Source organism: Canis aureus, chromosome 19 (genome assembly GCF_053574225.1).
Source record: "Canis aureus isolate CA01 chromosome 19, VMU_Caureus_v.1.0, whole genome shotgun sequence".
In the NCBI taxonomy this organism is placed as follows: domain Eukaryota; kingdom Metazoa; phylum Chordata; class Mammalia; order Carnivora; family Canidae; genus Canis; species Canis aureus.
Window position 1 is genome coordinate 46,625,283 of NC_135629.1, and position 26,600 is coordinate 46,651,882.

Consider the following 26,600-nt stretch of genomic DNA (forward strand, 5'->3'; position numbering starts at 1 on the left):
AATTGCCTCAGCCGGGGGTAGGGGTGGGGGTAAGTGAGTGGAGTCCACTGGCACCTAGCAGGTGGAGCACCAGGGATGCTGCCCTCATACCTTACAATGCACAGGATGGGCCCTACCGCAAAGAATAATTTGGCCTCAAAAGTCAGTAGGGTGCACACTGGGAATCCTATTAGATGAATTTCATCTCTTTTGGGTCTTTGGAGGCGGGGGTGTCTCTGGATTCTCTACCAGTGACTTGTGAATTCCTGGGCATATGGCACACTTCTAAATTGCTATCACTTTATCAAGAGACTTGGTGTCTGGGAAGCCTTCCGGTCTTATACATGAGGAAAGGGAAGTCCAGAGAAGTTTCTTCAGTTGGGTTAAATGGTAGAGCCCAGGGGCACCCGGGTGGATCAGCTGGTTAAGTGACGGACTCTTCATTTCTGCTCAGGTCATGATCTCAGGGCCATGGGTTCAAGCCCTGTGCTGGCTCCGCTCAGCAGTCCTCTTGAGATCCTCTCTCCCTCTGCCACTCCCAACCCCCACACCTGAGCTGTCTCTAAATAAATAAATATATTTTTTTAAAAAATAAATAAAAGCCCAGATGCACTCCAGAGGCCTGCCCCCTAATTACCATACCTGCTAGTCCACAAGAGTAGCCAGGGGCTCAACCTGGAGGAACTGAGGCAGGGGGAACCTTTGCCCAGGTCACATCCCACCCCCCACAGGACCTGGTTCGCTGAGCTACGATGATGGGCAGGTGGTCAACCCAATGAGGCGACAGACCCTCCCAACTCTAAATACACTAAAGGCTTTGAAGAAGCAACTTCCAGAAAATAAAATGATCCCATCAACACTTCACCAGGATGGCAGCTTGGCATTTACTAAAGTTCTTAACATATGTGAAGTCTGAAATTGCATAGCATCACCAGGAAGTCACTGTTATTTATTGCATTTTATAGCGGAAGAAACAGTTTCAGAGAAGCAACAGAGACCCGAGTTGCATTGCTATCCTGAGGAGGGCTCGCCCACACCCCAGCCGACCTCCCCGGTTCTGCCCACACGTCACCACACACAGTTGGCCTCTCAACAGCATCATGGCACCTCCCTTTCCCCAGAGACTTTCCACCTGCAGGGCTCTGAGCCACACAATGTATTTCACAGCTTCATTTATCCCCATCTCCACAATGACCCGCTGAGGTAGGACTTGTCGCTGTCTCCATTGTACGAAAAAGGAAACTGAGCCTCAGAGAGACAAGTTATTGGTCTGAGGTCCCAGAGCTGGGAAGCAGAGAAATCTGGCTCTTGAGTTTGGCTGATTCCCCCAGCCCATCCCACATGTGAGTCCCCTGTGTCTGGGAGATAAAAGTAGACTCCACAGACAGGACCAAGCTGCCAAAGCACTAGCATGTTCTGAAGCACTGGAATGTTCCAAAGATCCTCTGGTTCCCTACTTGTTCACTCATGACAGGAAGCTCCAACAGCTCTATCTGTAACAAAGTCCTCCCACAGCTTCAGGGGAAGATCCACCCTGCTACCCGCCTCCCCGTCACCCCCACAGCCCACTGCCCCTGGCAGCCTTCTGGAGATGGGTGGCTGCTGTCAGCGTGGGGCGGCTGAAACATTCAAACACCCTGATCTCTACCTAGGCTGGATGGCCAACTCCCCAGTACTCAGCCACGTGCCTGGATGTCCTGGGGCCGCAGCTCTCGTTCACCCTCAGCCAAGAAGACAAGGAGGGCACGGTGCAACAGATGCACCCCCAAGCGGCGGCGCCGGGTGGCTGGCCAGTTCGCCACTACTCCATAGTAATGTCCTTGTTTCTGGTTGGTCAGCATCTGGATCCCTGGAGAGATTAAGAGTCAGACATCCTTGGAAACCCCTGGCAGATGTGACTGCAAACCCACTGCATATTGCTCTTAAGCAGGGACAAACCAATAGAGCAGAATATGTACGTGTGCAGGTACATAGTTGGTGCTCAATGATTGTTCATTGGACGAATAAACAAACAGCTCTTAGAGGAAAGGGGTGAGGTAATCAGTAGATGAAGTGCCCCACATGTGACCCCACCCCACCCCACGAGCCAGGCATTTACCTAGAGCCTCCACAAGACACGCCTCTCGAGTATAAGCCTCCACAGCAATCACGTGTTGGAAGCAATGCAGGGAGACAACACCACGACCACTGGCCCAAATCTCCAAGATCTGACGCACTTTGGGGCAGGCCTAGGTGGCCAGGGTGGGGTTAGGGGCCTGCCCTCTGATCCCTTCTTCTTTCACCTCCCCATGGCCCAGGTGCCCCTGTCATGACCCTGATCCTTAACCTCACACCTGCTTTCCTGGCCGCCGATGGAGCCTGAGGGCCTCCCTGAGGTGGAAATCTGGCCGGGCCCGTGTCCCTTTCCCCACGTAGAAGATGGCACGAACAAAGGCCCGAAGGCATTCAGCCTGGGTCAGTGAGAAGGCTCGAGCTGGCAGGTCCTGAGTCTCCCTGGATGAAGGGAATTGCTCAGAGAGGAAGAAGTGATGAGAGTTGCCTGGGAGACAGTTTCTAAGTTCCCAGAGCAACTTGAATCTATGTCCAGTGATCCCCATTTGGTAAGGTGGAGAGAGTGGTGGGTGCTTCCCAAGGACTCAGCTTGAACTAGGTCTAAACAACCTTTTATAGATATAGATAAAGAAGCTGATGACCAGATAGGGCCAGTCCCCCTTTTAAAGATACAAAGCAAATAAGAACCAATCCCAGAATTTTCCAGCTCCCACCTCCAGGTCATCCCAGCCCCAAGTACCTCGGGTCCATCAGTAGATACGTGAAACTGGACTTTATGAGCCCCTCCCGCCACCTTCTCTTGGGATCTGGACGCTCAAACTGCTGGGTAAGCATATCCTCATCTGCCTGGGCATCTGGGATACAGCCTGTCCGCAGGGCTTCGGCCAGCTCTGGGCTGTGCCCTGAAAAGTCTGAGCCCAGGGTTGGGGCGGGGGGTGCAGTGAGGACTGAGTCAAGGCAGACAGAAGGGGCTGTCCCCAGAGACAAATAGAGCAGGTAGGACTAAGAGACAGAAGTCCCAGGAATTCCTGGAGGCTCCTTAGACGTGGGATGCCCTGAACAGACTAACCAGGAGCAGCTTCTTGGTGGGCTTCTTCCAGCCGTCGGAGGTGGTATGGCCGAGTGAAGGGTGTGATGGGGCCCAAGCTCTCACCAAGTGCTTGGAGCCCTCGCAACAGCTCCAGGTCAGACATGGCAGGGACCAGAGGGCACCAGCAAGAGGGGACAGAGTCCCTGTCACCTGTGGAGCTTACTTCATCCTCCGTCAGCCAGAGAGCAGCCACATCACTGTCAAGGGACACCTCTTCATCTTTTAGGGAGGGGGAGTCAGGGAGTCCAGGCAGTGGTTCCAGAGGAGGGCTTTGGGCAGGGCTTCCAACAGGGACAGATACGGGAGTTGGGGAGGCATCTGAAGAGGTCAGAGTCATAGACCGCAGACGGGTATTTAGTTCTGCCTCCCTGTCTGCCATGGCAGCTCGATGCACTGGCTGTGGGGTACCTGGAGACCTTGGCATCCTCTGGGAAGATTGAATATCAGGCAGGAGTCCCTGCTCGGCCCTGGGTAATGACCCAGCCCCCGAGGCGGTGTCCAGGGCTGGGTCTTCAGTTCCAGAGGCTTCAATCGCGGTGACAAAGGACGTATCTGAGCTGCAGTCCCATTGGCCTGGGGGGGACTCCAAGCCGCTATCACTGTCAGCAATCTCAGGCTGGACAAGGAGGCTGTCCAGCAATCTCAGGCTGGACAATCTCAGGCTGGACAGTCTGGGGCTGGCCTCCAGGCACATGTCCCTGCCATCACTTCTGCCCACTGCTGTGGAGCCTGGTGTCACACAGGGAGGTGCAGAGCGGCTGGTGTCCAGTCCCTTTCCCCAGGGGTCTGGGCCTGAAGTAAGGGATGAGAGTGAGGGTCAGACAGGAGGGGTGAAGAGAGCCAGAGCCAGAGATGGCGGTTGGATCAGACAGGAGGAGGCAGCTGGAGTCGCAGGGAGGAGGGAAAGTCAGAGACAGACAGCTTGCAGGAGACATCGTATGTGAGACAGAACCAGAGAGTGGACATCAGAGGGACGCGCAACAGTGGATGAGAGGTTGAGTCCCCGAGGACGCGCAGGTCCCCCTCACCGTCGGGCTCGGGCTCGGGCTCAGGCTCCTCCCTCTCTACCCCGGTCGGGGTCGAGGTCCTGGTCCGCCTCTGCCTCTGGAACTCGCGAAGGACGCGCGCGCAATCCCGGTGTCCCTGCTGCTCGGCCAGGTCCAGCGGCCGCAGTCCGTCCTGCGGCGGCGCGGTCAGCAGGGGGCCCCCGAGGCCCTCCTCCCTCCTTTCCTCCTTGCCGCCCTCCCTCCCTCCCTCGCTCGCTCGCTCTCCCCCCTTCCTCCCTCCGGGTCTGCCGGGCCCCTGCCCGCGGTGGGCTCCCACCTGGTCGCGCAGCGCGGGGTCGGCTCCATGGCCCAGCAGTAGCTCCAGGCCACGGCGGCAGCCCCAGGCGGCAGCCACGTGCAGCGGCGTCAGCGCCTCGACCGATCTGGGGCAGGAGGGCAGGAGCGGCCAGCGTTGGAGGGAATGTGCGCTCGGCCTCCGCGCCCCGGAACCCATCGCCATCCCCCAGCCGGGTACCCCAACCTTGGATCCTAGGCTCTGCGCCCCCTGGCAGGCCGGGAACCGCCCCCGAGATCCCCAAGCCCCAGCCTTGGGCCCCGCGTCTCCGCCCCCGGGCTGTGGGACGCCCTGTCCCAGCCTCCCAGGCCTCGCCCTCGGGCTCGGGCGCCCCCTCCCCCGCGCGGCTCACCGCCCCGGGCCCGGGCCCAGCCTCACCGAGCGTTGGCGTCCCCGCCGCGGCGCAGCAGGGCTTCGAGGCAGCGCAGGCCGCGCGGGTGCCGGGCCCCGGCGGCGAGGTGCATGGCCGCCGCGCCATCCGCGAGCAGCCGGTTGGGGTCGGCGCCGCGGCTCAGCAGCTCCTCCACGGCCCTGCGGACGGGGACGTCAGAGGGGGCCCCGGGCCTCGGCCCGCCCCCGCCCGGTGGGCGCCCTCACCGCGGCTCGTCCTCCCGCAGCGCTGCCCGAAGCCGCTGCGCCAGGCCGGCCCCCGCGTCCATGCCGGGCCCCGCAGCCCCGCGGCCTCGCCCGCCCGCTTCCAACTTCCCGCCGCGCCCTGGTGCGCACGCGCCGCCCCTCCCCTGCCTCGGGTCTGCGCGGGCCGGCGCCGCGCGGGGTCCGCCGAGCCGACCTCCGCCGCAGGGGCGTCCGCTGCGGGGCCGGGAGCTCCGGGGCCTCCGGGGCCCGTGACGCCGAGTGGCGCTCAAGCCGGGCCTGCGGCCGCCGATAAACACGGGGCGGGTGGAGGCCGCCGGGCGTGCCGTTATCTCGTGTCAAAGCGGGAAACGCGAACTCCCCTGATGGGCGGGGTGGAGCCGCGTCCTGGGTCCGGAGGTGCGCATCGGGCAGCAGGTCTCCCGGAACGTCCCGCCCAGGCCGCCTCCCTGGCTATGTAAGGCTCCAGTGAACGGCTCTCGTCTCCATCCCTGTGTTGCTGATTATCTATCACTCCCGGGGAAACGGGGGCTCATTACTTTGGAGCGCTGGGCCGCTGGGGGCCTTCATTTTCCCATCTGCACGATGGGAGGATAGACCCAGGCTGATGTGAAATTGAACGAGTTTCACCACAGGGGCCTGGCACGTAGGTGCCCAACAAATGTTCATAGGGAGGAAAAGCTGTTGCTCCACAAAAGCTGTTCCTGTTGTACGAGAACCTAGCCGCTAAACTTGTTTTCACAATCGCTCATTATCCAGGAAGATAGTAGAGTGGTAGACCTGTTGTATCTGTCTCTGGTCTCCTCTCCTCTGGGGCAAACCCATACGATTTCCTGAAAGACCAATAGTCCCTTTCCAGAAGAGAGGCTTGATCGAGTCCTGGCCAATTAGAGCATCCCACAGCTCTAGCCCGGGATTGGGCCAATAAGGTTACCCCACCCAGGCAAGGCCAGTTGGGAGATGTTGGGAGCCCTCTCTTCACCTGGGCTGTAGTCTGGGGAGGGGTCACAGACCTTTCCGTGGTCTAGGAGAAAAGCAGGGCACATTGAACACCAATCATGCAAGATATTTCAGCCCACCCCAACGGCATTATTGTCTGAACAACTGAATATAGCCAACCCTAAAACTTCACTTTTTTTTTTAAATTTATTTATAATTTTTTATTTTATGTATTTATTCATGAGAGACACACACACACAGAGAGGCAGGGACACAGGCAGAGTTGAGAAGCAGGCTCCATGCAGGGAGCCCAATGTGGGACTTGATCCCGGGACTCCAGGATCACACCCTGGGCGGAAGGCAGGCGCTAAACCGCTGAGCCACCACTCAGGGAAACCCCACTTCACTTTTTATCACTTTTTTGGTTTCACAAAAACCAAAGGATTCTCTTTTCTGTTCAGTGGGTAAGTTTATCACTTGTAACCAAAAAGATCCAAATTAACACAATGTAACTGTTGTGGACCTGGGTTAGGGATTCTCAGATTTTTATTTTGATGACAAAAGTCACACAGGGGAGAATAAAACTTACAGTGGACAAACTGCTAGTGGGAGGAGGGCTGGAAAACATGGGGAATGAGTGCCCAGAGTCCCCAGGAGCCTCCTGGAACCCTCCCTACCAAGGTGCCACACAGCCTACTTTGAGACCCATTCTCCAAGCCCAGGGCTTCACCGCATGGGAAGGCGGAGACGCACAGGGATGGTTCAGACGGTGGCTTCAACCTCAGTGGCTTCATCATCCTCTTCCAGCAGGCTGTAGGAGGCATGACTCTGGCAGGGCCGCTGCAGTGGGTGAGCCAGCAGCTTGGCCATACAGTTGTGCAGCTCAAGGGCTGGCCCAGCTAGCGCCACCTCATACTTGTAGCTGGTACCCTTGGTATCCAGGCTGCCCATGAAGGCAAACATGTCCTGTGGGGCCAGGGAGGGGCTATCAGGATTCCCCTGATAGATCCCTCTCTGCCCCTGTAAGGGTTCCCAGAGGAGGGGGCATCAGGGATGGGTTCTGAAGCCTGGAGAGGAGTTTCCCAGAAAGAAAACATTCCCACACTCAGCACATATTCCTTGCCACCCACCTGGTGTTAGACCCAACAGGTCTCAGTTCTGGAGACCCTAGTTTGGAGAGACAGTTAGAGGCTGACTTCCCCCAGCTCCCATGCTAGTGATCCCCAAGGAGCAGAGCCTTTTGGTTTGGGTGCTGAAGTATGAGTAGGAGCCCATTTCAACTCCCCCTCTTCACAGTAGACTGAGGCTCAGAGGTAAGTGGCCTAATCAAGGTCAGGGCTAGGATGTGAAGGACCAATAGGGCCTGGGGAGGCAGGGAGGGAAGCATGCTGCAAGGGCAAAGGCAGATGGAGAGAAGCCCCTACCAGCTCACAGCAGACAGGTGGAAATGGTTGTTGAGTGACCTATGGACCATGATCCAGCAAGGCCAGGGCACCGGGCATTGCATGCAGCACGGAGATGCATTCAGAGACACCCCACCTATACTCCCTGCCACCCACACCCACAGCAGCCTCTGACCTTCCAGCTCATTTCCTCTTCCTTCTCGTCAGCGCCATTGTGGATGTAAACAACATCGAAGAAGAAGTAGGGGCACTGGAACATTTTCTGTGGGGGGAAGAACACCAGCCTTTGGGGATCAAATCACCCCATACCCCCATGCCCGTGATTCCCTGGCATCTGATTTGGGACTATGGGAACCCATCCATAGGCACCCCAGTTCTTGTAATTGGGAAGTTCCTCCTGGTGTCTAACCATGATGCTGCTGGCTGCAGATATCCCTCCCTTTCTTGGGCCTCACTCACCTTCATGGGCTCCGTCAGGGAGAACTGGGGCTGGCAGGGCGGACGGCTATAGACAAGGATGGTGCGGACCACGTATGGGGGTGGAATTGTCTGCACATTCTCAGTGACTGGCAGCTCAGTCTTCTGCTGGCTGCGTAGCAAAGGTGGGGGACAGGTCAGAGCACACTCCTGAGATCTGCCTCTCATCACCCTCGGAGAGCTCGGACCCTCCTTGGGCATCCAAAGCCCCAAGTTCACTGCTGCCTCTGAGCCTCCCCGCATGCTGATCCCTCTGCCCTGAGTCCCTCCGCAGCCTCACCCTTCCGCCTGACCTCTCCTGCTCTGTCAGGGAGACTTTGCTGACTCCAAAGCTGGAGTCCACTCTGACCACCCCCTTCATCCTGAACATCCCCCAATCATTGACCTGAGCTGGACCTGTCCCACCAGGCCGGAACAGTCTACCCAATCCTATCTGCTAAGTTAGCACCCAGGTCCCTAAGTGGCCACGGCTGGATCTCACACCGGCAGAGGGTATTAGGCAGACAGAGCACTAGAGTCTTTAATATATGAAAAGTAAATCTGATCATCAGTAAGAAAAAAGCTGACACCTCGCTAGAAAAATAAGCAAACGGGACAAATGGACAAATCAATGCCGGAATACTGAGTGGCTTACAAGTCAAAGACTCAAAGAAAGCACGGTGACAGTACCAGGGCCCGCTTGCCACGCTCAGACAGGAGGAACCTTCAGCAGTGGGAAGGGCCCCAGTGTCGGTGGGGAGTACACAGTTAGTTTCCTTGGAAAGTGCTCTGGTAAACTCAGGCAGATCAAAAATATGCACCCCTTTGATCCAGCATGTCTTCCATTGGGAATTTACAGGATGCATTCACTTGCAAACTTTGCCAGGACACTTGTTCCAGGTTAACCACGATGGAAAAGGCAACACAAGATCCACATCCACCATGAGGAGGCAGGTCAAAACAGGGGTTTTTGGACTATTAAGGGTCTGTAAGCTCAGGATGGTTTTTATATTTTTAAAATGGCTGGGGAGAAAAAATCAAAAGAACAGTTTTGTGACTTGTGGAAATGACATGAAATTAGAATTTCAGTGTTCATGACATTCATTACGTTTTATTGAGACACGACCACGCACGTGGGTAGGCTTTGGGACTGCTTTCAGACCACTTGGGCAGAATCCAGTCATCGTGACCCAGACCAGGTGGCCTGCAGAAATATTTACTGTCCGGCCCTTCACAGAAAACATGTGCTGGGATCCCTGGGTGGCGCAGCAGTTTGGCGCCTGCCTTTGGCCCAGGGCGCGATCCTGGAGACCCAGGATCGAATCCCACGTCGGGCTCCCGGTGCATGGAGCCTGCTTCTCCCTCTGCCTGTGTCTCTGCCTCTCTCTCTCTCTCTGTGTGACTATCATAAATAATAAATAAAAATTAAAAAAAAAAAGAAGAAGAAAACATGTGCTGCTCTGTGGGTTAAAAGCATGGAGTGGGGCAACCCTGGTGGCCCAGCGGTTTAGTGCCACCTTCAGCCCAGGGTGTGATCCTGGAAACCCAGGATTGAGTTCCACGTTGGGCTCCCTGCATGGAGCCTGCTTCTTCCTCTGCCTGTGCCTGTGCATCTGTCTCTCTGTGTCTCTCATGAATAAATAAATAAAATCTTAAAAAAAAAAAAAAAAAGAAAAACATGGAATGGGGGACCTCAGGGCCACCATGGGACTAACATGGAAGGCGAAGTGCGGGGAAGGCAGTACTTACATGAGGCTGAAGAGACCTTCCAGATCTGGCAGGGATGCTAAGGAGAAGGCTGGTGGCAGAGCATGGGTGGGAAGCAGAGGGTGGTTTCCCTCATCCTGATGTCAGGAGGGCCTGGGTGCCCTCATGCCTAGTGCCGGGTACCACTGTGCAGGAGATGTGCTGGGTGATGCTGGCCCAGTTGCTTGCCCTGTCTGAGCCTGTGCTCCCTCAGCACAAATCAGAAAACAGGATGCCGGCACCGGATGCCCTGAAAACTCTTCCTGACTCACAACCAGGGCAGCTATCCTCACAATGGAAGAGCCACGGTGTCCCCGTCTCCTGCCTCCTGACACTCAGCCTTGTTTCCTAATGCACAAGGATCACTTTCTAAGTTTTGGGCTTTACATGAGCCTTTTGTGCTCAAACTAGCATAAAATGTGCTGTGCCCAGGTTACAGGGGCTGTAGAAGTGACTGTGACTTTCTAGTCACGTATCACCATTTATTGAACACAAATTGTATACTTGGCCCTGTATAGAAAGCTCCCCATGTGTGTGGTTTTGCCATCTAGGGTCCAATCAGTTGGTTTGGCTTTTATATTGACTTTATCTTAACAGCAACCCCCTGAGGAAAGAGGTTTCATGCCTCTCCTTTTACAGATGAAGAAACAGGTTCAAAGAGGTGACTTGCCTAAGCTTGTCACAGCAGAACTGCGATCTGGACCTGAGCCAGTCTCAGCCAGCCCCCCATGGCTCAGGCTTCTGGGGTTCCAAGACCAGAAGAACAGCCCAGTCCCCTCTAAGGGCACCCCTGCCTGAAAGGATACTGAAGGTGGAGCAGGAAGCCGTCTCTAGGTCATAGAGGCAGCTGCAGAGCTCCCGGGGATCAGAGGTCAGGCCGGACAGCTGCAGGGAAGCACAAATCTCAGCAAGGTGCCTTCCTGCCCCTAGGGAGCCCCGAGGCACCCAAGCCCTGCCCCAACCTCACCCAGGCGATGTCATCATTCACCACCACCAGCGCAAACTCATGGCTCTTGTCGATCTTGTGTTTTGTCCGCACAAACATCTCAATCATCTTCTGGGAGACATTGAGGGCATTGGTTTTGGAGCTGGGGAGGCACAGAAGAAGGGGGTGGTTAAGGCAAGGCCTCCCAGTCTGGAGGCCGTCTCCTCAGCTGCCAATCCTGGGGAGCCCTCCACTAGGCACTGGAGGCCCAGGCCATGCAGCGGGCAGGTGGCAGAGTCCAGCCACCTCTCTCCAGCCTCTGGCCTCTCCAAGTGGGTTTCTCTGGCCAGCCTGGGTCTCCCCCAGGCCTTCACAGAGCCACAGATGGCTAGGGGTGGCAGCAAGGGGAAGACGGGCTTGTCCTCGGCATCCCCTTGGACCCTATCCAAGCCTGGTCACCAACCCCAGAATCCCAGCAGCTCAGGGCAGGGGCTTCAGGGTCAGCTAGGCCTGGGTCTGAGTCCCCACTCTGAGACCTTGGGGAAGTCACTTCACTTCTTAGGAGTTTCTGAGTCATTGCTGTGCCACGGGTGCCACATGGCAGCTCTCAAAGGCTTGGAACAGAGCCCTGGGGGGTTACAGCTGTATTATGCTCGGTTGCCATCACTACTCTCTGACAGCACCAGGCCCCAGGCCAGGCCAAGCTGCTATGAGTCTCAGAAAGAGGGACAGCCCTGAGTTGTTTGAGCTGCCTTCCTCCCACCCACCCCAAGCCGTGGCTGCATTATTCAAGCCCCCAGATGTATCTCTTACCCATTGAATGACTCCAGCTTTGAAAGGGACATTTCCTCTGACAGGTCCAGGCAGATGATCTGCAAGAAGGTTGGAGGGAGGCGAGGGCACTGTGAGTGGAAGAACCTAGCGACTGGACATCAACACCAGCCCCTGCTGCGCTCTGGCAGCCCTTCTCCCAGCACTTCTGCCTGAAAAGGTGGTGGGATGACCCCCACTTCCCAGCCAAGCAACCTACTTTCGAAGACAGCGGTTCAGGGAAAAGAACACTAGACATGGAGTCCAGGTTTATGAGAGAATAAAGGAACCAGAGGATGTCTGACACAGAACAAGAAAAAGGTGGAGTGAGTTGAACTATGCCCCAGCCCCCACCCAGATATGCTCACCCAGAACCTCAGAATGTGCCTTCTTTTCGAATCAGGGTATTTGCTCATGGAACTAAGATACAGATCTTGAGATAAGATAAAGATCCTGATCCAGGGGTATCTGGGTGGCTGGGATGACAGGAGCATCTGACTCTTGATTTCAGCTCGGGTCATGGTCTCAGGGTCATGAGATCCAGCCCTCCATCGGGCTCCCCTATCAGCGGGGTCTGCCTAATATTCTTTCTCCCTATCTCTGCCCTTCCCCTTACCCACACTCTTTCTCTTGATCTCAAATAAATGATTTGAGATCTGATTCAATGGCAAGTGTCCTTATAAGAGAAAGAAGATTCAGAGACACAGATGGGAAGGCCGTGTGAAGAGGAGGCAGAAACTGGGGTGATGCGGCTGCAAGCCAAAGAATGCATGGAGCCCCCAAGGGCTGGAAGGGGTGAGGAAGGATCTCTCCCTATAGCCTTCAGAAGGACAATGGTCCTGCCCATACCTTGATTTCAGACTACTGGCCTCCGGAACAGTGAGAGAATCAATTTCTGTTGTTCTAAGCCACTCAGTTTGTGGTAATTTGTGGTGGTAACCCCAGAAAACGCATAGGAAGTGACTGCAGGGTGAATCCCAAAAAAACGAAGAGTTTTAAACTTTAAGGTTCTCTAACACCTTCACAGTCACAGGCCAAGCCCCTCACTTACCACCTTCTCTGGACAGTTGACCCTTGGTGTCCGCACCTGGACTTCGGGGGCTGTTGGGGGCACCTGCCAGGGCTTGGGGCCAGCTCCTGGAGGGTTGGGGGTCCCATCATCAGCACTGGCCGCCTCACCCTCACCCTCGCTGCGGCTGCCCACGCTGGCCTGGGCCCCCAGTGCCCGGTCCTCAGCCCCCTCAGGGTTGGAACGTGTGCGGGGCCTGGGCTCAGCTGACTGCTCCTCTTCCTCTTCCTCCTCCTCCTCCTCCTCCTCCTCTTCCTCGGTGGGGCTGTTGGGCTCCGCCACCTCCATGGCCCCTAAGTGGCTGGATGGAGCAGGGTTGGGAGAAGCCAGGATCCTCCCCTTAAGGGTTTTAAAAACATTTGGTTACTGTGCAGGACAGTGCATGAACTGCGTAATGGTTGTAAAAATCAATCCTTTCCAGGCCTCAGTTTCCTCATCTGCAGAACGGGTGCCTGGCACCCCCTCTGACTTAAAGTCTCCCGTTTTTTCTATAGAGCTACCCTCCCCCTTTCCTTGGCCAATGAACAAAACTGGCCACCAGGACTGGCTCAGACATGGGGCATGACCCAATACAGGTCAGTGAGGGGCAGCTGTGGGGCTTCCAATAGCGCTGTTAGGGAAGAGGGACTCGTTAGAGTTGCAGAGCTGGGAGGATGGAAGTCGGCAGCTGCCAGGAGCCTTTTGCCTCCAAGACGGGAAAGAATACCTACTTGAAGTGATGCTCACTCAGAAAACAGCAGCTAGACCTCTGTGCACCTGGATCCAGCTATGCCCGTAGGAAACTGAATAAAGGACACCTCATTTAAAATGGAGGAGGGAAAAAAATAAAAAAAATAAAAAAATAAAATAAAATGGAGGAGGGAGGCCAGCCTGGGTGGCTCAGCGGTTTAGTGCTGCCTTCAGTCCAGGGCATGTTCCCGGAAATCCGGGATCAAGTCTCACGTTGGGCTCCCTGCATGGAGCCTGCTTCTCCCTCTGCTTCTGTCTCTGCCTCTCTCTCTCTCTCTCTCTCTCTCTCTATCTGTCTCTCACGAATAAATAAATAAAATTTTAAAATAAAATTAAAAATGGAGGAGGGAGGCCAAAAGGGGAAGCTCTCACCTCCTACCACAACCGCAGACCCCCACAGGAAGATAGATCTTGCATTCCCAACAGAAAAATACTATAGGGCAGCCCGGGTCGCTCAGCGGTTTAGCGCTGCCTTCAGCCCAGGACCTGATCCTGGAGACCCAGGATCGAGTCCCACATCAGGCTCTCTGCATGGAGCCTGCTTCTCTCTCTGCCTGTGTCTCTGCCACGTGCTCTCTTTCTCTGTGTCTCTCATGAATAAATAAATAAAATCTTAAAAAAAAAGAAAAAGAAAAAGAAAGAAAGAAGACTATACTAACCTAGCATGAAAAGGAAAGAGTTTCTCCTTGCCTGGCAACAGCGCAGCCAATGACAGTCACAGCTCAACCAGTGGAAAGCCACTAAACTTCAAATTCCCAAAGTATTCCAATAGACTTTAGGTTTATGCCCCTCCCAACTCCCCTCCTTTGTTCAGGACTTGCCTAATGCTTTGCTACAGCTTGTGTGTCCTAAATTGTAGTTCTCTACTATTCCCAAACCAACCTCCCTTTGCGGGTAAAGTAACTGACAGTTTTAGTGTGAAGGTTAACAGAGTAATTGGCCGGGGTGCCTGGCTGGCTCAGTCGGTAGAGCGTACCACTCTTGCTTTTGGGGTTGTGAGTTCGAGCCCCTCCTCGGGTGCACAGATTGCTTAAAAAACAAAATAAGACTAATTAGCTCTAGGATTCCCCGCAGCGGGCACTGGGTTGCCCAGGGGTTGTCTGCGCAGGAGGGCACGAATCTAGCTGTTAAAAGTCCCATTGAGGAAAGATGGGACGCCCACAGTGTTCCTCTCGGGGATTGGGTGTGGGCTGCGGAGGATGGTCTGAGTGGCTTGCAATCCCCTCGATCTCTAAGGAAGACCATGTTTCAAGAGGGATGGAGGTTAGCCTGCAGGAGAAACCAGAGCTGAAAGCGGAAGACTCCGGGAAGGCTAGGGGCTGGACCTCTAGGGACAGGACCGCAACCACCCAACCACCTCTCACCGTAGGCTGAGCCTCCCTCCAACTCAGCGGAGAACTGACTAGGAAGCCGCCATCTTTCGCAGCCCGGAAGTGGTGCGGCGCGGCCGCGACGCCTCCTGGGAAATGTAGTTCAGCAAGTCGTAAGGCAGGCGGACAACTGAACGGGGCGGGGGAAAAGGCTGGAGAGCCTTGGAAGCTGATAGGCTGGGACAGCGCTAGGGGGTGGGGTTTGGAATGTGATTGGTTAAAGCAAGACGTGCCAGGGCTTTGATGTTTCTGGCCAAATGAGGGTTCGGTGGTCAGCGCTTCTGCCCTGATAGGCTGGGACGAGGCCTAGTGGAGTGGACTTTTCTATGGACTAGGCTCAAAGGGATGGAGAAGGCCTCACTTGCAATGTGATAAACTGAATGCGAGTGACTTGGGCGGGATTTAGACGAAGAGGTAGGGCTAATTGATGATTGGTGGAGCCGACCTGGCCCTCGGCGAGGGGCGGGTTTTTGTGCGCTGAGGTGGGAGTGGCCCACGCCCCAGGCCCTGCCCAGTTATTTAATTCTGCCCCTTATTTTGCATATATTTGCAAACCCCCCAAAATACCAAGCCCAAACTATTTAAAACCACCTTTTCTTCTTCACGCGCACTTCTTCTCTTACCCCCTAACCATTTAAAACCTACTCTGAAAAAATAAAAAATAAAAAAATAAAATAAAACCCACTCTGAGCCGCCTCAGTTTCTTTATGTGTAAAAGGATCAATTAAACCAGCCCTCAGGAGCCAGGTTCTTGGTCACCGACAGCCAGGAGGAGCTATGCAAGCTAAGTCTACAAGAATGGAGAACTTGCTAGAAAAACAATATGAAAGGCATTCCAGAAAGAAGGAATCGCCTTGGCAAAGGTCCTGAGACTTGCAAGAGCCTTGGAGCGATGGAAACTTTAAGAGGTTAATATGGCTGGAGCAGGGGCGCCTGGGTGGCTCAGTGGTTGAGCATCTGCCTTCAGCTCAGGTGGTGGTCCCAGGATGCTGGGATCAAGTTTCACATCAGGCTCTCCGCGGGGAGCCTACTTCTCCCTCCGCCTTGTTTCTGCCTCTGTGTCTCTCATGAATAAATAAATAAAATCTTTTTTTAAAAAAATGGCTGGAGCAGAGGCTAAGAGTGTAGATTTCAATGTGCCTGGGTGCCCCCAAGTCAGAGAATTGCAACTTATTTCCTTACCAGTTTTGGGGACGCAGAAGCAGGAAGACTCAGCCTCCTCTGTCTGTCAGCGGAATGAGGAAGATTCAGGCTACTCCAGGCTCTGCGCAGTTTAAACCAAGTGTAGGGGCACCTGGGAGGTTCAGTGGTTGAGCGGCTGCCTTCAGCTCAGGTCCTGATCCCGAGGGATCCTGGGATTGAGTCCTGCATCGGGCTCCCGGCAGGGAGCCTGCTTCTCCCTCTGCCTATGTCTCTGCCTCTCTCTGTGTCTCTCATGAATAAATAAAATCTTTAAAAAATAATAAATAAAAAATAAGCCAAGTGCAGAAACAAGGAAAGGGTTACAGCATAACCAAAGGCCCTGGGATGTGAGAATTGTGAACCTTCACCTGTTCACAGAGGGGTCATCATGGCTAAAGCATGGAGTATACATGGGTGCAGACAGCAGGCATTATTTTTAAGGGCCTCGAATGCCAGGTAGAAGAGCTTGAAATGTTTCCCAAGGGCAATGGGGAGTCATGGAGGGTGTGTGAGCAGAAGAGGTGAACAATGAGGTCTCTGTCTCTGGGGCCTGGGAGGGGAAGGGAGTCAAGGGGTGGGTGGCTGTAGAGTCCACGGAGAGAGAGGGGCTGGCATCCCGGTAGAGGGGAGAGGGTTGGGCTGTTATGGAGGGAGATGACGAGGCCCTTTAGAGATGGATGCAGGAAAAATGGGCAGGATGTAGGGGCGATCTGTGCCCTGAGGAATCCAGGAGAAGCAGCAGCTGGCAGAGGAAGCAGAGATGGGAGGGCCGGAGAGGCAGCGAACAAGAGTGGTGTGTTACAATTCAGTTCTTGGATGGTGCTCAGTCATGTGCAAGTTGCTTGTTAAAATTCCCATGACACTGTAGACAGATCCTATAATTAAAGCCCCCCCCCCCCATTTTACAGATAAGGAAACTGAGGCTCAGACGCGGAAGAGACATGAGATTGGAGGCTGGGGCAAGGAAGGACCGACAGGTCAGGAGCTGGACATGTGTGTCCCACCGGGACTGGAGGAAGCTGATGTCCTTGAGGAGGAAATAGCACAATAACAAGTCACATGACCAGGGGAGGGGGCTTCCTGTTTCCCGGCCTCTCCCAAGCCAGCCTTGGCCAGCCCAGGGCCTAAGCAAGCAGTGGCCAGAGCTACCCCAAGAGTGTCCAGGGATTTGGGCTGCTGACCAAGGTATTCCTAGAGGTACAGAGGAGTAGCATTAGAGCAGGCTGAGGGGACCCAACCCCAAGACTGGGGCCTCCGACTCAAGAGGACCCTGGGGAGGAGAGGTGATTCCTGAAGTCCTCGAGCCAGGTCCAGATTGGGGACCGAGGGGAGCACAGAGGTAGTGAAAGATAAAGGAGGCAAAAGACAAGGGGAGGTGGGAACAAACTTGTGAGGTAGTGAGCTGCCTGTCAGGAGGGGTATTCAAATGTGCCAGCTCAACACTGATAATTCAAGATCCCTCCCAGCGGGAGGAGATCGATGCTCATTTCATAGAAGAAGGTATTAAGGCTGTCATTCGCCCAGACCAACAAAGAGCCGAGATCAGGCTGCGGCTTTCGGAAAAAGAATCAGAGGACTGAATTCTGGACAGCAATGAGTGCCCGGGCCACGCGACCCCGAAGCCGGCGAGGGAGGCACGCGCCACCTGTAAGTGCCCCCTTCCCTGCCGCATCCAGCTCTTTGGGGTCACTCACCCCCTCGCCCCCGGCCTGGCTCGGAGCTTGGCCCTGTGGGTCATTTTCAGGGGGAGCTGGATCCCGTGGCGGAGAGTTCAGAGGAGGCTGAGGCAGCCAGCGGGAGCTCTGAGCTGGGCCCTGTGCCATCTCAGGAGAGCTGCGAGCCGAGGCTGCAGGGGCCAGAGGCAGAGGCCAGTGGGCAGGGCCTTGGGAACAGGTAAGGTCCCCTCCGTCTGGGCTCCCACTCCGGCCCTGGTGTGTCTTTCCTCCCCACAGATCTACCTGTGTTCCTCCCTTGCTCACACACACGCCGTAGCTTCCCACTGCCCTCCTTGCCCAACTTTCAAGGCCCCAGATAATGCACCCTCTGTGAGCCAGCCACCCCAGATGACCCCATTTCCAGAACCTTCTGTCTCTCACTTCACCACAGGACCAACAAAGAGGCTGAGGGGGACTCTAGCAGAGGACTGGCCCCATCTCCTGAGGGACCCCGCAAGCCTGCAGAGGAAGGCCACCAGGCCACAGATGTAGCTCCACAGGATGGGGAGACTGTCCCCCCCAGGCCTGAAGCCTCTGACGTGTTTCAGGTTCTCCAGCATGCTCTGAGCTCCCTGGAGGCGGCGGCGGCTGCCTGGCGCCGCCGGCCCCCCAGCTGTCCTGGGCCCGGGGAGGCAGAGGACAGAAGTGAGGTGGGACCAAGGCCCTGCTTGGAGCAGGAGGGGGCAAGTGGTTGCCAGAGGGAGGCAGCCAGCCTGGCAGAGAGGAATGACTGGCTACGATTGGCCTTGGGCAGCCGAGAGGAGGAGCTGATTCGCACGCAGGCCTCCCTGCAGGCCATCCAGGGGGAGAAGGAGATGCTGCAGAGAGAGGTGAGGGTCTCGACGTATTGTGCTCTACCTCTGAGGGTTCTCTGTCTAAGGGGGAGGCGGGCCTGGCATAGGCAACCTTCCATTGTTTGTTCATTAGAAAAACTCTTACGGAGGGACGCCTGGGTGGCTCAGTGGTTGACTTGAGTTGAGCCTTTGACTCAGGTCATGATCCCAGGGTCCTGAGATCGAGTCCCACATCAGGTTCCCCACAGGGAGCCTGCCTCTCTCTCTGTGTCTCCTCTGAATAAATAAATAAAATCTAAAAAAAGAAAGAGAAAAACTTTTATGGAGCGTTGACTGCTGCAGAGCCCTGAACAAAGGTGCCTTGCCTTCTTAGATAAGGTGGTCAGAGATGCCCCTTGAGGAGGTGACACTTGAGCCAGGAGGTAAGGGAGGAGCCATGCAAGGATCTGGGGAAAGAGCATGCCAGGCGGAGAAGGAGCTCCCTTCCAGAGGTGGGAGTGTGAGTCAGGGAACAGTGAGCAAGCCAGTGTGGGGGTGAGGGGAGGGCAGGTTAGTGATGGGGGCAGATTTACACGGTCTGTGGGCTTCTGGGAGTTGGGCTTTGGCCCTGAGCCTGGTGGGCTCCTGGGGGGTTCCCCCTCGCCCCCCCACCCTCGCCCCCCCGCGGCAGAAAGGGGCGGGACCCGGTGCCGCGGTCACAGGCGCCCTCTGGTAGGCATGGGAGGAACAGCCGGCGGATCCACGAGGCACTGGTCCAGACACCAGATGGTGGAAACTGTGGAGGTGGCACAAAGTGGGCAGATTCTGGGTGGTGTCGAAGGTGGAGCTGGCAGGTTTGGGTGTGAAAGCCAGAGAAGGGTTGAGGACAAGTCCTGGTTTGGGGGCCTGCGGGACTGGGAGCCAGAAATGCAGGACCAGGAGCTGTTGGGACCCTAATGAGTTCAAGAAACCCCTGAGCCACCCATGTAGGACCATCAAAGACACAGTTGTGGGGTCAGAATCCAGAGCTCAGGGGAGATGTCAGGACAAGAGAAACACATCCCGACCTCTTTAACATGTGGATGGAATCTAAAGCCATGTGGCTGAAGGAGATGGGGGAACAGGCCCTCATCTTGGGCAGGCCAAGGTGGCAAGATATGGGGCCATCAGAGCCCAGCCTAAGGGGTGGGGCCCACTTCCTGGCTGGGAAAGATGATCCCCGCTCCACATTCCTCTCCTCACCCCCACCCACATTCCTCTCCTCACCCCCACTGCCTCTGGCACCCACCACTCTGTTCTCTATAACTGTGAGTTCAATTTTTCGTTTTGTTTTATCTTAGATCCCAAATATAAGTGAGGTCATGGTGTGCTTGCTTTTCTCTGACTTATTTTGCTTAGCACAATGCCCTCAAGGTTTATCCATGTTATTACAAATGGCAGGATTTCCTTCTCTCTCTTTTTTTAAGAGATTTTATTTTTTATTTTATTTTTTAATTTTTAAAAAAATTTTTTATCTATTTATGATAGTCACAGAGAGAGAGAGAGGCAGAGACACAGGCAGAGGAAGAAGCAGGCTCCATGTACCGGGAGCCCGACGTGGGATTCGATCCCGGGTCTCCAGGATTGCGTCCTGGGCCAAAGGCAGGCGCTAAACTGCTGCGCCACCCAGGGATCCCAAGAGATTTTATTTTTAAGTAGTCTGTACACAATGTGAGACTCGAACTCATCACCCTGAGATTAAACGTCAGAGGCTCCACCGACTAAGCCAGCTAGGTGTCCCTCCTTACTTTTTTTTTTTTAATTTATTTTTTATTATTTTTTTCTCCTTTTTTAAGGCCAAATAACATTCCATTGTCTATACACCAGATCTTCTTTCCCAATTCATCCACTGATGATCACTTAGGTTGCTTCCTAAGTGTCTTGGCTATTGCAAGTAATGCCGCAGTGAACATAGGGGTGCGGATATCTTTTCGAGCTACTTTTTTTTTCATTTCCTTCGCGTAAATACCCAGAAGTGGAATAGCTGAATCGTGTGATGGTTCTATTCTCAAGTTTTGAGGACGCACTATGTGGTTTTGCATAAATGGCTGCACCAATTTACAATCCCGCCAACGATGCATGAGGGTTTACTCTTCTCCACATCCTCCCCAACACTTGTGCCTTTTTTTTTTTAAGATTTATTTATTTTAGAGAGAGAGAGAGAGACCAAGCACATGTGCCCATGAGTGGGGGGAGGGGCAGAGGGAGAGAATCTTCAAGCAGACTCCTCACTGAGCACAATGTTTGATCCCATAACCCATGAGGTCATGACCTGAGCTAAAAACAAGAGTTAGATGCTTAACCAACTGAGCCACCCAGGCACCCCAACATCTTTTTGACAGTAGCTATTCTAATAGGTATAAGATGATACTCATTGTGTTTGTGACTTGCATTTCCCTGATGATTAGTGATGTTGAGCACCTTTTCCTGTACCAACTGGCCATTTATATGTTTAAAGATAGAAGATGGGATGGGATCCCTGGGTGGCGCAGCGGTTTGGCGCCTGCCTTTGGCCCAGGGCGCGATCCTGGAGACCCGGGATCGAATCCCACATCAGGCTCCCGGTGCATGGAGCCTGCTTCTCCCTCTGCCTATGTCTCTGCCTCTCTCTCTCTGTCTCTCTGTGACTATCATAAATAAACAAAAAAATTAGAAAAAAAAAAAATTTAATAAATAAAAATTAAAAAAAAAAAAAGATAGAAGATGGGGATCCCTGGGTGGCTCAGCGGTTTAGCACCTGTCTTCCACCCAGGGCGTGATCCTGGAGACTCAGGATCGAGCCCCACATCAGGCTCCCAGCAGGGAGCCTGCCTCTCCCTCTGACTGTGTCTCTGTCTCTCTCTCTCTGTGTCTCTCATGAATAAATAAATAAAATCTTTAAAAATAAATAAATAAAGATAGAAGATTCTTAAGTGGCTAAGTGAATTGCCCAAGGCTGGATAGTGAGGAGTTCGGAGGGGGGCGGGCAGTAGCTGGGTTCCTGCTTTCCAGCCGGGGCCTTGTGACTATCTCAGGAGCAGTTCTGAAGGAGGGTTGGTGGGTGGTTGGAGCTCCCAGGCCTGACCTACTCCATCTTCCTTCCCCACCCCCACCCCAGGTCCAGGAGCTGCAGGATTCGCTGCTGAGGCTGGAATCTTTCCCACCTCCCTTCCCTGGCCAAGCAGGTGGCTCAGGCAGTGGCTCCAGCAGTTCTGGGGTAGATGAGGAGCCCTGGGGAACTCAGGTGAGTACAGGAAGCTTAAAAACCACGATCTTGAGATTTAGGATTCTGGGTGATGAGACTCAAATCCTGGTCCTACAGTCCGGTAGCTTCAGGGATTGGAAGAGGTTTAAACCCATGACACTAGGCTCTTCAGTGACAATCTGGGCAAATCAAGTCACCTTTTTCTGGCAGGACCCCTTCTCTCTGGCTCATCCCCTGCTCCGACGCCTCCGGAGTGATTCCAGCACTCAGATGCTTGGACCTCTCCCCACTCAACCCCCCGCCCCAGGGATACACGTCATGGAAGCCCAGATGGAACAGCTCCAGGCGTAAGAGCCATAAATGCTGAGCTCGTAAGGGCACTGGTGCCTCCCCCTGCTGGGCTCTAAACCTGAGAGTCTGGAGCTGGAGTGGAGTGGGGAGGAGGGTGGAAGTCAGCTGGGTCCCACCTACCCTACGGTGCCTCTCATTTTCCCTCTTCCCGAACTTCTGAGGCAGGAGCATCGAGAAACTCAAATGTTTCAACCGTCTGCTCTCAGCCGTGCTGCAGGGGTACAAGGGCCGGTGTGAAGGCCTCAGCATGCAGCTGGGCCAGCGGGAGGCTGAAGCCACAGCACTGCGTCTGGCTTTGCAATACAGGTGAGTGCATCCCACCCGTGACATCGCCAGCTAGGAAGGGAATGAGTACTCCGAGGATGTGCCAGCTCAGAGGATGATCCACGGCGAGAGTCAGGGCCCTTGCAGGAAAGCCCTTTCCAACCAGAGAAATTATTATTTTTTTTTGAGAAACTATTTTTTTAAAGATTATTTATTTATTCATGAGAGACACAGAGAGAGGCAGAGACATAGGCAGAGGGAGAAACAGGCTCCTCAAGGGAAGCCTGATGCAGGACTCAATCCCAGGACCCTGGGATCATGCCCTGAGCTGAAGGCAGACACTCAACCACTGAGCCACCCAGGCATCTCCAGAGAAATTCTTTTAAGGCAGTTTTAGCTCAAGGGTGTTGAAGTTTACAAGCTCCCACGGGTGGAGGTGGGGGAGGAACTGAAGGATCGCAGAACAAGTGGGTATGTCACCCACACCATGAGATGGAGCTGGGTGTCCCAGAGCACTCAGAATTGGTGTCTCACAGTGAGCACTGTGAGGAGGCATACGGAGTCCTGCTCACTCTCCTGGAGGCAGACTCGGGAGCAAGAGAGAAAGCCCCTACCGGTGACCTGGAGGCAGCTGAGAAGGAAGCTCAGAGGCTGTTGGCACAAGAGGAGGCTGCCATGGATGGAGAGACACCACGGGATACACAGCCAAGGTACTCTGGGAAGCTTGAGAACTGGGAGGGCCAGTGAGTGGGGTCCTTGTTAGAGAATGGGGCTCCCACGCCTCCACATTGGGGTTTGGCATGGCTGAGCCCAGCAGGGTTGGAGTAGGATGCTCCATGGTTCGTGGGCATGAGGCCTGACTAGAATTGTCTGGCTGCTGCTCAACAAAGTTGACATGGTGGCTGAGAGCCACTGCAATTGGTATAGTATCCACCAGGGTTGGCATGAAGATGGATGATGGTGCCCACTGATTAGAACTGGCGTGATGGTGTTTAATGGGGTTGGCCTGATGTTGGTACACATTGAGTTAGCATGATGTTGCCAAACAGGGTTGGCCAGCTGAGCAGTGGTGCCCATCGTGTGGTGGCACCCACTGTGTTGCCATAAGTGATAGCACCTACTGAGTTGGTGTGATGGCTTCCACCATGACGGCGTGAGCAACAGTAAGCGTTGATGTGTTGGTGTTCACTATGTTGTCTTGATGAATGATGGTGCCCAATGGGGTGTATATTATGGAGTCCACCATGTTGGTATGATAGCACTCACCACAGATGGCATAGAATCCGTCATGGTCAGTAAGATGGAAGTTGATAAAGCCTACCAGAGTTGGCATGAGGTTAACACGACTATGGCCACCAGTGTTGACATTAGACCCCTCTTCTGTTTCCTGTAGCCCTGAGGGCAGTAGTGTGGATCGGCCCACACCACAGGAGGTGGCTACCCAGCTCTGGGGCTATATCCAGCGTCTCCGGGAGCGCCGTGCTCTGGTGAAGATTCCCCCAAAACCGGGCCCAACTTTGGCACCCATGCCCACTGTGCCCCATGCAGAAGCTTTGGTGCAGGCCATTCTGGGGACCCAGCCTGGCCCAGCCCTACCCCGGTTGGAGAAAATGCAGATCCAGCGAGACTTGGCAGCCACACGGGTACATGTGGGCAGTGGTCACTGTGTTAGTCTTTCTGGTGGGACAAAACCCTTTGCTGAGGTTGAGAGGGATGTTTTTGGGCGACTGAGTAACAAAGGAGAGTTCTACTTGGCTGGGGGCAGACTTCCTGGAGGGAGGAGAATTGGAACTGGGATTTTGAGGGTTGAAGAGGAGTTTGTCTTCCGGAATTCAATTTCTCATAAGATTCTGAATCTGGCTTTCCAAAATTTCCTGCCTGTGGAAAGGAGATGGAGACAGGGGACATAATCTGAGGTTTATACCCTGGCATGAAAGACCTGAGGTTCTAGAGCTGGAGAAACTCCAGACCCTTCCACTGAGATGTTACTTGATCTTGTCTAAGATATTGGTACTCTCTGAACTGCCATTTCTACAGCTGTCATTTTTAGGACGATAATTCTCATCATACAAGATCATGGTGAAGGTTTGGGTTCTTGCCTGACCAGTCGTCACTAGGTACCTCCTGGGGCCTCAGTTTCCCCAGATCCTAGAGGCCCAAATTCTCTGCCCACTCCTTGGTCTCTCAGGAGACTCTGGCTGACCTGATGCTGCGGCTCCAGTTGGTGCGGCGGGAGAAGCGGGGTCTGGAGCTTCGAGAGGCTGCCCTCCGAGCCCAGGGCCCAGCCCACGTGCTCCTGCTAGAGCAGCTGCGGTGGGAGCGGGCACAGCTCCGGACGGGTGGGGCCAACAGTAGCAGTGGGGACAGCAGTGGAGGCAGGAGCAGTGGAGACGAAGAGGAGTTGTCTCAGGTGAGTGGCCCTTCCTGGGCCTGGTGGGGCTAGCAGTATACTAGTAGGTCTGTGGCCCTGGTCAGTCACAGCCTCCTTGGAGCCACAGTTGGCATTTCTGCACGAAGAAATGAGTTTGGGGCACCTGGGTGGCTCAGTGGTTGAGTGTCTGCCTTTGGCTCAGGGCGTGATCCCGGGGTCCTGGGATCGAGTCCTGCATTGGGCTCACTGCAGGGAACCTGCTTCTCCCTCTGCCTACGTCTCTGCCTCTCTCTGTGTGTCTCTCATGAATAAATAAACAAAATCTTAAAAAATAAAAAAAACCCACAAAGAAATGAGTTGAATGTTAAACTGCCTGTCAAAGTTCATACCTGTACTTTGGTTTTTTTCTCTGAGTGTATCAAGCCCAGTAAGCCCCAAGGAGTTTTAGTGTCTTCCACTCAAACCTGTGCCTCCTCCTTAGTCCCACTCCAGCATCTCCTCCCCAATAGCCCAAGCCCAGGCTTCATCTCTTCCTAAATTTTGGCTCGAGCATTCTCCCTGAGGCCTTCCCTTTTGCCTTTTCCTATCTCATCAAGACTGCCCTCTGCTTAAAGCCTTCAGCAGCTTCTGGAACCCTCCTCTAAATCATCTCTCCCACCTTCACACCTTTGTAGATGCTGTGCCCCTCCCAAGAACACTGGTCACTTACCTCTTTGTCTGATTAAGCCCATGATCTCTTGCAAGCCATTGCCTGCCTCCAGATGAGATCCCCTGTTATTTATTTCTCTGGTTTGGGAATCATTTTACCTTTCTTGGGGTATCTCACCAGACTGGGGGCTCTGTGAGGGGAGGGGCTGTGGCCGCCACCGTCTGGGTGACTTCCATGTCCAGCTGGGCTGAGTCCACACTCCACCTAGGCCAATGTCACTTCCCTCCCTTCTGCCTCCCACAGGGCCCTCCTGCTCTCCGCAGGGGTGGCAGGGGCGTTGATGGAGACCAGGTGGGCAAAGTGCAGGGCCCGGAGACTCTAGCCCAGGAACTGGCAGCGTCACTTAACCGGTGTGTGTCTCGGCCCTGGGCTGGGGGATGGATGGGCGGGGCGGGGGGTATACGTGAGAATCCATGGGGGCACTGTGTGCAGTGGAGGGTTGGCTGCACTTCTGTGTACAGGTGTGTTCACATGGCGTTGCGGGAGGTGGGAAGGATTGGCTACGGCCACAAGCTCCTCTCTCCCCACCCCTGCACCAGGGCCCTGGGCCTTCGGGAGCAGCTGCGGTCTCTGCGGGAGGAACTAGAACACGTGGCTCAGAAGGGGCGAGCCAGATGTGCTCAGAGTGCTGAGCTGAACAGGGACTTATGCAAGGCTCACAGGTGGGTCCCCCTTTTCTGGTGACTTCAGAAGTGAGTGTACTGGCTTTCTCTGAGCCTCAGCCTCCCCCCTACCACTGTAAGGTGGGTGGCAAGTTCAATCCATCCCATACTGCCCCTTTCCCGGATGGAACCCCAGGAAGATTCAAAGAGTTCCTGTCTGGGGCTGGGAATACATAGCTCCTGACGTAGGTGGGATGGGGGGCTGTTTCCCGGCTCAGCCCCATCCCCCCTCCACCCTCCTCCAGTGCCCTGGTCCTGGCCTTCCGAGGTGCCCACCGGAAGCAGGAAGAGCAACAGAGGAAGCTGGAGCAGCAGGTGGCATTAATGGAGGCTCGACAGGCAGAGGAGCTGGAGGTGCTAGAAGCCACCGCAAGGGCACTGGGGAGGCCCAGACCACCCCACCGGCCTCCCCGGCTGGGAGAGACCTTTCTGTAGGCCCCATCCTGGCTGTTTCTGGATGTGCCGGACAGTTTTATGGCGGACCACATCATAAATCGTCCTGGAGTGATGTTATATCATGTGTGACCTTGAATGTTGGGACCTGTTGGGTGGGATGGGGGCTGTTGCATCTGGGTGTCTGGGAGCTGATGGAGGGGTGGCTGGGCATTTGAGACAGGCTTCCTGTCTCCGGCCTGGCACCATGTGGCATGTGACTGTGATATGTCAGCGGGATCGTGCCAGAGCTCATGCCAAATCTAGGGCTGGCTGAAGGATTTGGGGTCAGTGAGGTTATTTGGCCAGAACCGAAATTCCAACACTCATCTGCCTCCCGAGGCCCTGGAAGGGGTCCAGAGGGATAGGACACACCTTCCCTTGCCCATCCCCGTCACAGGGAGCTGCTGGATTT

At 54.8% G+C, this 26,600-nt stretch overlaps 3 protein-coding genes across 4 annotated transcripts; 1 reads left to right on the forward strand and 2 right to left on the reverse strand.

Annotated features, from left to right (window-relative positions):
• Nucleotides 1–839: 839 nt before the first annotated feature.
• ANKLE1 (ankyrin repeat and LEM domain containing 1) lies at nucleotides 840–5,136 on the reverse strand. Its single transcript, XM_077859485.1, has 9 exons — nucleotides 5,060–5,136; nucleotides 4,841–4,993; nucleotides 4,445–4,550; nucleotides 4,150–4,300; nucleotides 3,101–3,913; nucleotides 2,771–2,942; nucleotides 2,313–2,472; nucleotides 2,078–2,207; nucleotides 840–1,828 (listed from the first exon to the last, which is right to left on the reverse strand). The coding sequence occupies exons 1-9, from the start codon at nucleotides 5,119–5,121 to the stop codon at nucleotides 1,656–1,658; spliced, it is 1,920 nt and encodes a 639-aa protein (XP_077715611.1). The 5' UTR covers nucleotides 5,122–5,136; the 3' UTR covers nucleotides 840–1,655.
• A 1,387-nt stretch (nucleotides 5,137–6,523) lies between these two features.
• On the reverse strand, nucleotides 6,524–14,647 carry BABAM1 (BRISC and BRCA1 A complex member 1). 2 transcript variants are annotated; one of them, XM_077859483.1, is made up of 9 exons: nucleotides 14,498–14,647; nucleotides 12,387–12,743; nucleotides 11,339–11,397; nucleotides 10,568–10,688; nucleotides 10,407–10,485; nucleotides 9,604–9,628; nucleotides 7,858–7,987; nucleotides 7,574–7,660; nucleotides 6,524–6,961 (listed from the first exon to the last, which is right to left on the reverse strand). In XM_077859483.1, the coding sequence occupies exons 2-9, from the start codon at nucleotides 12,690–12,692 to the stop codon at nucleotides 6,758–6,760; spliced, it is 1,011 nt and encodes a 336-aa protein (XP_077715609.1). In that variant the 5' UTR covers nucleotides 12,693–12,743; nucleotides 14,498–14,647; the 3' UTR covers nucleotides 6,524–6,757. The 2 variants fall into 2 exon arrangements, with proteins under 2 accessions (XP_077715609.1, XP_077715610.1); XM_077859484.1 differs by lacking the exon at nucleotides 14,498–14,647 and adding an exon at nucleotides 13,131–13,186.
• A 2,102-nt stretch (nucleotides 14,648–16,749) lies between these two features.
• Nucleotides 16,750–26,266, forward strand: USHBP1 (USH1 protein network component harmonin binding protein 1). Its single transcript, XM_077859486.1, has 13 exons — nucleotides 16,750–16,870; nucleotides 17,152–17,332; nucleotides 17,430–17,578; nucleotides 17,792–18,230; nucleotides 21,310–21,435; nucleotides 21,607–21,743; nucleotides 21,913–22,053; nucleotides 22,548–22,721; nucleotides 23,405–23,654; nucleotides 24,200–24,421; nucleotides 25,335–25,441; nucleotides 25,631–25,753; nucleotides 25,999–26,266. The coding sequence occupies exons 2-13, from the start codon at nucleotides 17,279–17,281 to the stop codon at nucleotides 26,186–26,188; spliced, it is 2,112 nt and encodes a 703-aa protein (XP_077715612.1). The 5' UTR covers nucleotides 16,750–16,870; nucleotides 17,152–17,278; the 3' UTR covers nucleotides 26,189–26,266.
• The last annotated feature ends 334 nt before the right edge of the window (nucleotides 26,267–26,600 follow it).